Raw genomic sequence first — 15177 nt, forward strand, 5'->3', positions numbered from 1 at the left:
ACATCTCCTGAGTACAGTGATACCCCCCATGTATAGGTGTGTCGGGTTCTCTGGGGGCTAAAAGGCCTTAATTTTAGGGGGCGCATTCCAGTTTTTCAACTTGGAATTTTCACATCTGTCATCATGCACCCATGTCCTATTTGGGACATTTCTGAAGCCGGCCAATGTAAATTACCCCCATCAAACCATATATTTTTGAAAAGTAGACACCCTAGGGTATTTCAAATGCTGGTATTTTAACACTTTCCATGCACTAATTCAACCACTAGTCTTTGTCAAACTTTTAGGTAGTCATTTTTTTGCATTATTTTTCACACACATTGTACTTTAGGCATATATTCTCAGTCCCTGTTATGTGTTACTGCCAAAAAAAACCTCAATATGTATTCAACAACATCTCCTGAGTACAGTGATACCCCCCATGTATAGGTGTGTCGGGTTCTCTGGGGGCTAAAAGGCCTTAATTTTAGGGGGCGCATTCCAGTTTTTCAACTTGGAATTTTCACATCTGTCATCATGCACCCATGTCCTATTTGGGACATTTCTGAAGCCGGCCAATGTAAATTACCCCCATCAAACCATATATTTTTGAAAAGTAGACACCCTAGGGTATTTCAAATGCTGGTATTTTAACACTTTCCATGCACTAATTCAACCACTAGTCTTTGTCAAACTTTTAGGTAGTCATTTTTTTGCATTATTTTTCACACACATTGTACTTTAGGCATATATTCTCAGTCCCTGTTATGTGTTACTGCCAAAAAAAACCTCAATATGTATTCAACAACATCTCCTGAGTACAGTGATACCCCCCATGTATAGGTGTGTCGGGTTCTCTGGGGGCTAAAAGGCCTTAATTTTAGGGGGCGCATTCCAGTTTTTCAACTTAGAATTTTCACATCTGTCATCATGCACCCATGTCCTATTTGGGACATTTCTGAAGCCGGCCAATGTAAATTACCCCCATCAAACCATATATTTTTGAAAAGTAGACACCCTAGGGTATTTCAAATGCTGGTATTTTAACACTTTCCATGCACTAATTCAACCACTAGTCTTTGTCAAACTTTTAGGTAGTCATTTTTTTGCATTATTTTTCACACACATTGTACTTTAGGCATATATTATCAGTCCCTGTTATGTGTTACTGCCAAAAAAAACCTCAATATGTATTCAACAACATCTCCTGAGTACAGTGATACCACCCATGTATAGGTGTGTTGGGTTCTCTGGGGGCTAAAAGGCCTTATTTTTAGGGGGCGCATTCCAGTTTTTCAACTTGGAATTTTCACATCCCATGCACCCATGTCCTATGTAGGACATTTCTGAAGCCGGCCAATGTAATTTACCCCCATCAAACCATATATTTTTGAAAAGTAGACACCCTAGGGTATTTCAAATGCTGGTATTTTAACACTTTCCATGCACTAATTCTTTGTCAAACTATTAGGCAGTCATTTTTTGTGTGTTATTTTTCACACACATTGTACTTTAGACATGAATTCTCAGCTCCTGTTATGTGTTACTGCCAAAGAAGACCCCAATATGTGTTCACCAACATCTCCTGAGTACAGTGATACCACCTATGCATAAGTTTCTTGGCTTGTTCGGGGGTTGTAATGCCAAATGTCCAACATGCGTTTGTGATTTTTTTTTCACATTTAACATATTTTCTTTGCCTATTGTCTTTTTGGGGGTATTTTAACATACCCCAATTTATTTGTTTCCATGAATGTGCATATTTTTGAAATGTTGACACCCCAAGGTATTGTATATGGTGTGCTTTGATGCATTTGAAGTAACTGTTTTAGCTAAAAAAATTGGAGAAAGTGTATGGTGGCATTTTTTCAATTTTCATTTTTACACACACATTGCTTTTTGACTATGATTTAGGAGAGACTGTTATAAGTTAGTGCAAAAAAATACTTCAGGTTGTTTTCTGCTAGGCACCCTGAGTACACTTATGCCCCCCATGCATAGGTTTGCCAGGATTTTGGGAAGGTTATGTTACAATTTTATGACTTGTGATTTTAGTTATTAAGTGAGAGTATTTCTTCTGATAGGCCTATCTTTAGTTTGGGGCCTATTGTAAACCCCACTTTTATTTATTGCCATGAATGTGCATATTTTTGAAATGTTGACACCCCAAGGTATTGTATATGGTGTGCTTTGATGCATTTGAAGTAACTGTTTTAGCTAAAAAAATTGGAGAAAGTGTATGGTGGCATTTTTTCAATTTTCATTTTTACACACACATTGCTTTTTGACTATGATTTAGGAGAGACTGTTGTAAGTTAGTGCAAAAAAATACTTCAGGTTGTTTTCTGCTAGGCACCCTGAGTACACCTATGCCCCCCATGCATAGGTTTGCCAGGATTTTGGGAAGGTTATGTTACAATTTTATGACTTGTGATTTTAGTTATTAAGTGAGAGTATTTCTTCTGATAGGCCTATCTTTAGTTTGGGGCCTATTGTAAACCCCACTTTTATTTATTGCCATGAATGTGCATATTTTTGAAATGTTGACACCCCAAGGTATTGTATATGGTGTGCTTTGATGCATTTGAAGTAACTGTTTTAGCTAAAAAAATTGGAGAAAGTGTATGGTGGCATTTTTTCAATTTTCATTTTTACACACACATTGCTTTTTGACTATGATTTAGGAGAGACTGTTGTAAGTTAGTGCAAAAAAAATACTACAGGTTGTTTTCTGCTAGGCACCCTGAGTACACCTATGTCCCCATGCATAGGTTTGACAGGGGTTTTTGTAAAAAAAAAAAAAAAGAACAGCCCCATTTTAGAAAAAAAAATATATTAGTGAAATGTAAAAATCTGGCATATTAAAAGTAAAAAAATAACAAAAAATTTAACAGTAAACATAACAAAAAAAAAATAACAGCAAATTTATTTATTTTTTAAAAATTGACCATTGTATGGTACCGCTTGAAGCAGTCCCCAATGCAGAGTCCAGGCTGTCCAGGGCAATCAGGACAGTGATATACAGTGTCCCTTCTCTGCCCCCTCTTGGTACAGACTCTGCATTTTTTTTGTGGTCTCTGCTTTGCGGCAGTAGGGGGGATTTTAAAAATAAAATGAGTAGCCCCAACTCTGCTCTCTCCCATCACCGCCCGGGGAGCAGGTGCATCATGGTACAAAATCCCCGAAATGATCTGGAGCTGAAATTGTAAAAAAGTCAGTTTCATTCCGGGGTTTGCTTTTTTGAACAACAAAAAAGCGTTGTGGGTTGCAATCTGCATTAGGTAAATTGCAACCTTTTAGTACCAGGCCCTTGTCTTCCGCATAATTAGGTAGGGCTGCAGCAGCTGATCTGCCAGATCAACCCCACCCATATGCCGGTTATAAGATTTGATGCACACTGGCTTCCTTATGATCTCAGCTCTGCCACGTACAGAGACCGCCACCGTCCTCTCTGTGTGGATGGTGGTAAGAAGGTATACATCCTTCTTGTCTCTGTACTTCAGTGCCAACAGCTCCTCTTGGCGCAGAGCAGAGGTCTCCCCCCTTCGTAGCCGGGTGCGTACAAGTTGTCCTGGGAAACCTTTGCGGTTCTTTTTAATAGTACCGCAAGCTACTGTATCAAAGCAATACAGTAGCTTGAACAAAAGGACACTTGTATAAAAATTGTCTAAGTACAAGTGATACCCTTTGTTCATTAGGGGTAATATCAGGTCCCAGACAATCTTGCCAGTGGTTCCCATATGTTCTGGGCAACCTGGAGGGTCAAGGTGGCTATCCTTTCCCTCATACACCCGGAAGGCCTGAGTATACCCAGTCTCGCTCTCACAGAGCTTATACACCTTTACCCCATACCTGGAGCGCTTGGAAGGAATATACTGCTTGAATCCCAGCCTTCCCTTATACTTCATCAGGGATTCATCAACGCATATATTCCTTCCAGGTGTATAAGCCTCTGCAAACCTGGCAGAAAAGTGGGTAATCAGGGGGCGGATTTTATACAGCCTGTCAAATTGGGGATGCTCCCTAGGGGGGCACAGGCTGTTGTCGCTGAAGTGCATGAAATGAAGAATCATTTCATATCTCTGCCTCGACATACTCTGGGAGAAAATGGGGGTAGAGCAGATGGGGCTACTGCTCCAGTAGGAGCGAACGGAGGGTTTCTTTATGATGCCCATCAGCATAGTCAATGCCCAGAATTTTTTAAATTCTGGCACATTGATGGGGGCCCATTGCTGCTTTGCCAAATATGTTTCAGGCTTTGCAGCACGGTACTGATGGGCATATAAATTAGTTTGGGCGACAATGTTCCCCAATACATCATCACCCAGAAACACCTCCAGAAACTGTTGGGGGCTAAAACCTGCCACATCTATATTTATGCCAGCATTTGCTGTGAAGGGTGGGATATCTGGCCTCTGGAGATGAGGCGTTACCCACTCTTCAGCGGCAATGGCAGCAACACGCCTCCTTCTAGCAGGGGGGCTGGCAGGGGGGCTAGCAGGGGGGCTGGCAGGGGGGCTAGCAGCCACAGATACATCACTATCAGTTGAGACTGCATCTAATGATGTATCTGAGCATATGGCAGGGTCAAAATTGGGGTCTGAGTCAGACATAGAGGCATCTGACTCTGACGCAAGGATGGCATACGCCTCCTCAACACTATATCTTTTCTGTGACATTTTTGTATCTGTCACAGAAAACCAAAATTAATTAATTAACTAAATGGCCTTTGGGTTTTTTTTAAAAAAAGTACAGCTATGCTAATGCCAGTGATTTATAGCGATCACTGGCAAGCTAGGGGTTAAATACTCTTTAAATTAAATTAACTAAATGGCCTTTGGGTTTTTTTTAAAAAAAGTACAGCTATGCTAATGCCAGTGATTTATAGCGATCACTGGCAAGCTAGGGGTTAAATACTCTTTAAATTAAATTAACTAAATGGCCTTTGGGTTTTTTTTAAAAAAAGTACAGCTATGCTAATGCCAGTGATTTATAGCGATCACTGGCAAGCTAGGGGTTAAATACTCTTTAAATTAAATTAACTAAATGGCCTTTGGGTTTTTTTTTAAAAAAGTACAGCTATGCTAATGCCAGTGATTTATAGCGATCACTGGCAAGCTAGGGGTTAAATACTCTTTAAATCAAATTAAATTAGCTAAATGGCTCTGAAAGGAGCGTTTAGGTTTTTAAAAAATTACAACAACAAAAATTAACCCCTAAAAAAATGCACAGACAGCAAAAATGTAGAGCTATGCTAATGCCAGTGATTTATAGCGATCACTGGCAAGCTAGGGGTTAAATACTCTTTAAATTAAATTAAATTAGCTAAATGGCTCTGAAAGGAGCCTTTGGTTTTTTAAAAAATTACAACAACACAAATTAACCCCTAAAAAAATTCACAGACAGCAAAAATGTACAGCTATGCTAATGCCAGTGATGTATAGCGATCACTGGCAAGCTAGGGGTTAAATACTATTTAAATTAAATTAAATTAGCTAAATGGCTCTGAAAGGAGCGTTTAGGTTTTTAAAAAATTACAACAACAAAAATTAACCCCTAAAAAATGCACAGACAGCAAAAAATTACAGCTATGCTAATGCCAGTGATGTATAGCGATCACTGGCAAGCTAGGGGTTAAATAGTCTTTAAATTAAATTAAATTAGCTAAATGGCTCTGAAAGGAGCCTTTGAGTTTTTAAAAAAAAATACAACAACAAAAATTAACCCCTAAAAAAATGCACAGACAGCAAAAAAAAGTGCAGCTGTGCTACTGCCAGTGATTTATAGTGATCACTGGCAAGCTAGGGGTTAATGGCTCTGAAAAGAGCCTTTGGATTTTAAATTTTTTAACAAATAAAAGAAATAAATCTCTCTCTGCTAAAATACAGGTCTCTCTCTTTCTCCAACAAAATGGCAAGTGAGGAGAGGGAGGGAGATCCACACTGATCAGAGTCAATATTTACAAATATTGACATGATCAGACAAATGGGGTATTTTATTATTATTTTTTTTTTTTTCTAAGAAGGCTCAGATTGGGTGACCCTAGCTTGCCCCTATGGTGAGACAGGCTAGGGACACCCCCAGATGCCCCATGATGCACCGGGCATCGCCATTTTGGAAGCCTCATGGGGGAGGGGGGGGGCGCTATATGTGGGCTTTATTATTTTATATATTATATTTTTTTTTTACATTTTTACTTTGATTTATATACTAACTAAGTGCCTCGACCCACCGAGGCACTTAGCACACTAGCAGAGCATCGGAAGCGTGTCCGATCGCTTCCGATGCTCTGCTGCACTGCCGGGCTCCACGTGGAGCAAAACCGGAAGTGATCACTCAAGGGGGAGTGATCGCTCCGGTCCCGGCACTCCGTAACAGCACTGCAGGGATGCCCAGACATCGAGGCATCCCTGCAGTACTGTAATAGTGCCTGGAAGCGATCTTGATCGCTTCCAGCACTCACTTTAGCCGAGGACGTGCAGGGTACGTCGTCAGGCGTTAACTGCCTTTTTTTTTCAGACGTACCCTGCACGTCCTCGGTCACTAAGGGGTTAAATTATATTTAAGTTAGGGGGTGTTAGGGTTAGATTTAGGGGTTAATAACTTTAATATAGTGGCGGCGACGTTGGGGGCGGCAGATTCGGGGTTAATAAGTGTAGGTAGGTGGCGGCGACATTGGAGGCGGCAGATTAGGGGTTCATAAATATAATGTAGGTGGTGGCGGTGTCCTTAGCGCCAGATTAGGGGTTAATAAATATAATGCAGGTGTCGGGGGCGGCAGATTAGGGGTTAATAAGTGTAAGATAAAGGGTGTTTAGACTCGGGTTCATGTTAGGGTGTTAGGTGTAGACATAACTTTTGTTTCCCCATAGGAATTAATGGGGCTGCGTTAAGGAGTTTTACACTGCTTTTTTGCAGGTGTTAGACTTTTTCTCAGCTGGCTCTCCCCGTTGATTCCTATGGGGAAATCGTGTACGAGCACGTACGACCAGGTCACCGCTGACTTAAGCAGCGCTGGTATTGGAGTGCGGTAATGAGCAAAATTTTGCTCAACGCTCACTTCTTGTCTTTTAACGACGGGTTTCTGAAAACTCGTAATACCAGCGCTGTAGGTAAGTGAGCAGTGAGACAAAACTGCTTGTTAGCACCGCACAGCCTCTAACGCAAAACTCGTAATCTAGGTGTCAGTTTTTATTCTGTGATCCGACTCCCTGTTATCTAGTCTATTCACTAGCCTAGAGGTTTTATGACATCAGGCTAAGATAAACCTTCCTGCAAAGGCCCCTCTTTGTAGGGCTGTGATGAAGCACAAATGTAGTGTAAAAATAATAAATAAAAGGTAAAATCCATTTAAATGGATGAATAATACATATGGCAATGGTTTCTATTAAGTATAAGCAACCGCTTAGTGTTTTTTTATTACAACAATGAAACTGACTGTTTAACATCCCTTTAAAGAGAAAGGAGTAAAGTATGAGTATGAGTTCCTCTTACAGGACTGTCCCATGAACTTCAGGAACAGCCAAATAGAATGCGAGCTCAATCCTATTGGCAGATTGGATCAGCCAATAGGATTGTACTTCAATCCTATTGGCTGATGGCATCAGCCAATAGGATTTTTTCTACCTTAATTTCGATTGGCTGATAGAATTCTATCAGCCAATCGGAATCTAAGGGACGCCATCTTGGATGACGTCACTTAAAGGAACTGTCATTTAGTAAGAAGACGTCGATTGAAGAGGATGCTCCGCGCCGGATGTCTTGAAGATGGACCTGCTCTGCGCCGGATGGATGAATATAGAAGATGCCGTCTGGATGAAGACTTCTGCCTGTCTGGAGGACCACTTCGCCCGGCTTGGATGAAGATTTCTCCCGGCTTCATTGAGGACTTCGGCTCAGGTTGGATGAAGACTTCTCCCGGTAAATCGATCTTCAAGGGGTTAGTGTTAGGTATTTTTAAAGGTGTATTGGGTGGGTTTTATTTTTATGTTAGGGACTTTGGGCTTGCAAAAAAGCTAACTGCCCTTTTAAGGACAATGCCCATCCAAATGCCCTTTTCAGGGCAATGGAGAGCTTAGGTTTTTTTAGTTAGTATTTTATTTGGGGGGTTGGTTGTGTGGGTGGTGGGTTTTACTGTTGGGGGGGTTGTTTTGTATTTTTTTTTTTTCAGGTAAAAGAGCTGATTACTTTGGGGCAATGCCCCGCAAAACGCCCTTTTAAGGGCTATTGGTAGTTTAGTTTGGGCTAGGGTTTTTTTTTATTTTGGGGGGGCTTTTTTTTATTTTGATAGGGCTATTAGATTAGGTGTAATTAGTTTAAAGATCTTGTAATTTGTTTATTATTTTCTGTAATTTAGTGTTTGTTTTTTTGTACTTTAGCTAATTTAATTTAATTTATTTAATTGTTGTTAATTTATTTAATTATAGTGTAGTGTTAGGTGTTAGTGTAACTTAGGTTAGGTTTTATTTTACAGGTACTTTTGTATTTATTTTAGCTAGGTAGTTATTAAATAGTTAATAACTATTTAATAACTATTCTACCTAGTTAATATAAATACAAACTTGCCTGTAAAATAAAAATAAACCCTAAGCTAGATACAATGTAACTATTAGTTATATTGTAGCTAGCTTAGGGTTTATTTTATAGGTAAGTATTTAGTTTTAAATAGGAATAATTTAGTTAATGATAGGAATTTTATTTAGACTTATTTAAATTATATTTAAGTTAGGGGGTGTTAGGGTTAGATTTAGGGGTTAATAACTTTAATATAGTGGCGGCGACGTTGGGGGCGGCAGATTCGGGGTTAATAAGTGTAGGTAGGTGGCGGCGACATTGGAGGCGGCAGATTAGGGGTTCATAAATATAATGTAGGTGGTGGCGGTGTCCTTAGCGCCAGATTAGGGGTTAATAAATATAATGCAGGTGTCGGGGGCGGCAGATTAGGGGTTAATAAGTGTAAGATTAGGGGTGTTTAGACTCGGGTTCATGTTAGGGTGTTAGGTGTAGACATAACTTTTGTTTCCCCATAGGAATTAATGGGGCTGCGTTAAGGAGTTTTACACTGCTTTTTTGCAGGTGTTAGACTTTTTCTCAGCTGGCTCTCCCCGTTGATTCCTATGGGGAAATCGTGTACGAGCACGTACGACCAGGTCACCGCTGACTTAAGCAGCGCTGGTATTGGAGTGCGGTAATGAGCAAAATTTTGCTCAACGCTCACTTCTTGTCTTTTAACGACGGGTTTCTGAAAACTCGTAATACCAGCGCTGTAGGTAAGTGAGCAGTGAGACAAAACTGCTTGTTAGCACCGCACAGCCTCTAACGCAAAACTCGTAATCTAGGTGTCAGTTTTTATTCTGTGATCCGACTCCCTGTTATCTAGTCTATTCACTAGCCTAGAGGTTTTATGACATCAGGCTAAGATAAACCTTCCTGCAAAGGCCCCTCTTTGTAGGGCTGTGATGAAGCACAAATGTAGTGTAAAAATAATAAATAAAAGGTAAAATCCATTTAAATGGATGAATAATACATATGGCAATGGTTTCTATTAAGTATAAGCAACCGCTTAGTGTTTTTTTATTACAACAATGAAACTGACTGTTTAACATCCCTTTAAAGAGAAAGGAGTAAAGTATGAGTATGAGTTCCTCTTACAGGACTGTCCCATGAACTTCAGGAACATTCAAAAGTGTTTTGTTATTTAATAACAGGTTATCACACACTCTCACAAGCAAATAATAATAATAATGATATAAATATTATCATATGAATTCATTATCTATTTTCTAAAAATTGCTATATATATATATATATATATATATATATATATATATATATATATATATATATATCCTATACTATAAAAGGCCAAGTGTGTTTGTCCGAAGCTGTCATGCGCAGTAGAGACAGCACGAGGACAAACACACCTGGCCTAAGTCCCTACCTGTTCTGCCGACTGCTCCGAACAGAAGTGGGCGTGACCGAGTGTGAAGGGGGCGGAGCCTACGCGAAGGCCCGTGAAGGGGGCGGAGCCTAACGCGAAGGCCCGTGAAGGGCCGTGGAGAGAGCTCAAACAGCTCAAGAGAGGGTGGAGAGATGTGGGGAGAGGGGGGGAGATGTGGAGTGAGGGGGAAGATGTGGAGAGAGGGGAGAGATGTGGGGAGATGTGGGGAGAGGGGGGAGATGTGGAGAGAGGGGGGAGGTGTGGAGAGAGTGGAGAGATGTGGAGAGAGGGGGGAGATGTGGAGAGAGGGGGGAGATGTGGAGAGAGGGGAGAGATGTGGGGAGATGAGGAGAGATGTGGGGAGAGGGGGGAGATGTGGAGTGAGGGGGGAGATGTGGAGTGAGGGGGGAGATGTGGGGAGATGTGGAGAGAGGGGGGAGATGTGGAGAGAGGGGGGAGATGTGGGGAGAGGGGGAGATGTGGGGAGAGGGGGGAGATGTGGAGAGAGGGGGGAGATGTGGGGAGAGAGAGAGGGGGAGAGAGAGACAGAGGGAGAGAGAGAGAGAGAGGAGAGAGAGAGGGGGAGAGAGAGAGGGGGGGGAGGGGGGGGAGAGGGAGAGAGAGGGGGGGGGAGAGAGAGAGAGGGAGAGAGATAGAGAGAGAGGGGGAGAGAAAGAGGGGAGATGTGGACAGAAAAAGAGAGAGGGGGGGAGATAGAGAGAGAAGGGAGTGAGAGAGACAGAGGGGAGAGAGAGTGAGAGAGACAGAGGGGAGAGAGAAAGACAGAGGGGGGGAGAGAGAGAGGAGAGAGAGAGGGGGGGAGAGAGAGAGAGAGAGAGGGGAGAGAGAGAGGGGGGGGAGGGGAGAGAGAGAGGGGAGAGATAGAGGGGCAAGAGAGAGAGAGGAGAGACAGAGGGGGAGAGAGAGAGGAGAGAGAGGGGGAGAGAGAGAGAAATAGAGAGAGGAGAGAGAGAGAGAGGGGAGAGAGAGGGGGGGGAGAGAGAGAGAGGGGGGAGAGAGGGGGGGGGGGAGAGAGAGAGGGGGGAGAGAGAGAGGGGGGAGAGAGAGAGGGGGGGAGAGAGAGAGAGAGAGAGAGAGAGATAGAGGGGAGAGAGAGAGAGGGGAGAGAGAGAGAGAGAGAGAGAGAGAGAGGGGAGAGAGAGAGAGAGAGAGAGAGAGAGAGAGGGGAGAGAGAGAGAGGGGGGAGAGAGAGAGAGAGGGGGGGGGAGAGAGAGAGAGAGATAGAGGGGAGAGAGAGAGGAGAGAGACAGAGAGAGGGGAGAGAGAAAGAGAGAGGCGAGAGAGAGAGGGGGGAGAGAGGGGGGGAGAGAGAGAGATAGAGGGGAGAGAGAGAGAGGAGAGAGACAGAGAGAGGGGAGAGAGAAAGAGAGAGGCGAGAGAGAGAGGGGGGGAGAGAGAGATAGAGGGGAGAGAGAGAGAGGGGTGAGATAGAGAGAGGGGAGAGAGAGGGGAGAGAGAGAGAGAGAGAGAGAGAGGAGAGAGAGAGAGGGGGGAGAGAGAGAGGGGAGCGAGAGAGAGAGAGGGGGGAGAGAGAGAGGGGAACGAGAGAGAGAGAGGGGAGCGAGAGAGAGAGATAGGAGGAGAGAGCACAAAAGAGAGGGGGGAGAGAGAGAAAGCAAAAGAGAGTGGGAGGGAGAGAACGCCAGGGGTGGGACCACTGTACTGCAAAAAATGGCCCGTGTGAACGAGCTTTAGGACTAGTATATATATATATATATATATAATATTATATATTTTTTTATATTGCCCAACTATACCAGTTGAGATTAATGAACAAGAGTGTTAGCTCAAAACGTCCGATGAGCTTTCAGTGCTTGTGCCTTTTTCATGATTGTACTTTTTCTTAGAGTGTTACTGTGAATTACAGATGGAAATACATTTGGATACAATTTTACAATTGGGAATTACTTTTCTTGGTATACAAAATGATCTGGTCTGTTTTTCATGGTTTAAACTAATAAGTTAGTGGCATTAATAAGAAAAAAGGAACAACAAACCCACAACAATAGAGAATCACTTACCATCACTGTAATCAATAGGTGCATAATCCCCAAGGAAAAGCGAGGCAGCAAAACTGCTAACTAAAGAAATTCTCTGGAAAAAAACAAAAAAAAAAAGGAAAAGGAAAACAGTACATTTAGAAAAATGATTTATGTAAATATGTATGTGTGTATCTGTCTGCGCATATATATGTGTATGTGTGCGCGCATTGGTGTAGTGAGTGTAATTGTGTGCATGCGTGTGTGTACACGTATGTGCGTATATGTCTGTGTGTGCTGTGTGTTAGTGTATCTATGTATATGTATTTTGTATGTGTGTATATGTGTGTGAGTATATATGTGCGTGAGTAAGTATGCATATGCGCGTGTTCACATTTGTGTCTATATATATATATATATATATATATATACATATATATATATATATATATAATGTGTGTGTGTTTCTGTATATGTTTGTGTGCACAGCTACATTTTTCAGCACTATATGTTTGTTAATCATTGTGTTAAAGATAAACTTTTGGGGGTGACATAGTTGTGTATACTATCAGTTTTTAACATGTAGATTTAACTAGTGTGTTACTATAAGGTGAAATATGTATCTTCACCACAACCCCTTGACCAATAGGTTGATTTTCACAGGTCATTGTCTGTATAGCAGACCTTACATTAATCTAAACATTATACCAGGTTGGGACCTATGTCCAGCTATACCTCCTCCCATTTAGTTTCAACCGCTATGTATGTTCTGTATTTCTTATAAAACCACACCTGAAAAAGCCCAGGCATAGCTTCCAATCTACAAGGCTAAGCCTTAGATTGCCCAACCACTGCCCCAGGACTGGATGCCTATATTTTAAGTGGTTAAAGGTTATTTTGACTGATCCTAAAATTTCATCTCTTGTAGACAATTATCAGAAGTTAGTGACAGATATGGACCTAAATAGTATGTTCTACATAAACTCTTGGTCTCATTGTCACACAAAGAAAAAAATCAACAAATGAGAAAGACAGTAGGGTTCGAGCTAAAACTCTTATTTCTATTAAAATGTTAAAGCTCTACAAAAAGAGACATTTAAAGAGCTTAGTGGGACTGGGGGATTTGCTGTTACAAGATGGACAGTTAGCAGGTACGAGACAATCGCTACTCACCTCTGTATCATGGTAAACCTCTGGTCTCGCCTTGTAAATCTTTGCAATCTGATTTCCTGTAAAACGCTAAAAAATGACATTTAAATTACTTGTATGAAATCCCCATGTAGTAAAGCAATAGAGTATTCCTTAGTTAGTTTAGTGCAGGGCATGTATGTTTTCTCAGGTTATAAAACAAAAAAAGAAAATATTTGCATATAAGTAATGGCAATAATACGTATCAATAAAAAAAAGATATTTTAACATTACACATCAATAATAATAATAGGAAGAAGACGAAGAGTACAGTCATGTTCTCATATTGTACAGCATGTGCACAAGGTCTGAGTTCACAGTAGGCAATATAGGCAACTGCCTAAGGACACATTCTTTTGAATGAGAATTGTACTTGATTGTCACATGTTAAAGTTGTTGCAACCACTCTACATAGTGCAAACTTGGAAAACCAGTACAGCCAATCACAACAATCTTGAGCAGCGCCTAATAAGCAGCAATGTGTTTGCTGACAAGCAATAATGAGCTCGTATATTTATCACCTGTGCACAACTAGGCCAGAGATGTCTAATTACACAGGGCCTTTTGTTTCAGGATCCCTATATGTACACTATGGAAATATTTTACAGTTCATACACCGGAGCTTGTCATATCAAATTTACAGTACAAAATGTTTATAGCACTTTCCTACTCCTCTACCTCTTCCCATATGTTACACACTGAATGCAACAGAGCTAAGTCACTCATGCGGCTCCTAAATGCAGCTGGCTCACTACTGCCCTGTCCAGAGGATCCCATATATATTCATGGTCTAGAACCACCAGTTTAGGCTGTCTCACTAAAGGCTTCATCTAAACATATGACCCTTATTTACATATTTTAAAATGATGTTTTCTGTATACAAATGCACCAATGTACAAAAATGAAATACCCAAACTGCTTGTTATGGTCAACTAAAACCATTCCCAGGTCCATTTAAAGGGATAACGTTCAAAACTGAAATGCACATGCGTTTGTTCCATTTTGAATGGAAGCATTTGTGCAATACACATGATCTCAGTGTTAGGTCCTAGCTGGCTCGATGAAATTGTATTGGATACATTTATTAGAAGAATTTTGCTTACTTTAAAAATGATTCTATACAAATCTGAAACATACTCGAGCAATTAAATTTTGTGTTACATCCCTTTAATGCTGTTCCATAAACAGCTATGACACAAATTCTCTTCTTAACAACTCTAAAACAAACTAAAATGTTTCCATTGTTCTTTAAAAATACATTGTTCCTATTCATAGTGAGGCCCAGAGACCTGTAAATTAATGCTTTAAAGTCAGCCATTCTGACTAGCTCAGTCACCTACATTAGAAAACGTAGTCTTAACATTCAGCAATACTAATACCTCGTATGCTCGTGACCCAGTAATATTGGCCAATTCCTGAGCTCCCCCAACTGCTTCTTCCAGGTAACGGCACTCTGCAGTCGTACTGGAATCCATCCATATGGGGCTGTCTGTAAGTGAAAAACAAGACTAAAGAAGAAATTATAAAAACAGATGCATGACGAATTAGTAATAACATTTGTAAAAGAAAATACAACACCGTACCTTTAACAGTTCGTGTAATGGAAGGTTAGATGCCAAATTGTTTAAAAGGCCTTGGGAACCCTTCTTCCAATAAACGCTGCCATGTTGCTGTAGTTGTTAGAAAAGTAACAAAATAATTTAAATTCCCATTTCTCAGAATGTTTTGTTACATTACGGGCTTTATGTAAAATAATAAAACTGCATTTTTATTGTGCGCTAGTAGCAGCCACAACACCTGTATGGTTCACTCTAATTTGCTTGTCTGATGACATCACAATATGTAACCTTAAGATCTACTGTAAAATTACTGCTATAACATTTCCTCCCCGTTTTTCACTTACATTTTTCTAAGTGTAAAAATTCCATACCTACAACACTCATATTACAATCCAAAGACATTTAAACTAATTCCCTAAATTAACTCATTAATTGTAATCAATTCAAAATCACCACTTTAAAAACCTAGTAAGATTCAAAATGATCTTTTCTTTGGCTTCTAATTATAAAG

At 40.8% G+C, this 15177-nt stretch overlaps 1 protein-coding gene across 3 annotated transcripts in view; it reads right to left on the reverse strand.

Annotated features, from left to right (window-relative positions):
• The window catches only part of XYLB (xylulokinase), a 384016-nt gene that overhangs the window by 338942 nt on the left and 29897 nt on the right, over nucleotides 1-15177 (reverse strand). For all 3 annotated transcript variants that reach the window (XM_053713791.1, XM_053713790.1, XM_053713792.1), the window contains 4 exons: nucleotides 14691-14777; nucleotides 14487-14615; nucleotides 13093-13158; nucleotides 11962-12034 (listed from right to left, as the gene is read on the reverse strand). In XM_053713791.1, the coding sequence (XP_053569766.1) occupies nucleotides 11962-12034; nucleotides 13093-13158; nucleotides 14487-14615; nucleotides 14691-14777 (355 nt within the window). The remainder of the gene's footprint in view (nucleotides 1-11961; nucleotides 12035-13092; nucleotides 13159-14486; nucleotides 14616-14690; nucleotides 14778-15177) is intronic.

This window comes from Bombina bombina, chromosome 5 (genome assembly GCF_027579735.1).
Source record: "Bombina bombina isolate aBomBom1 chromosome 5, aBomBom1.pri, whole genome shotgun sequence".
In the NCBI taxonomy this organism is placed as follows: Eukaryota; Metazoa; Chordata; class Amphibia; order Anura; family Bombinatoridae; genus Bombina; species Bombina bombina.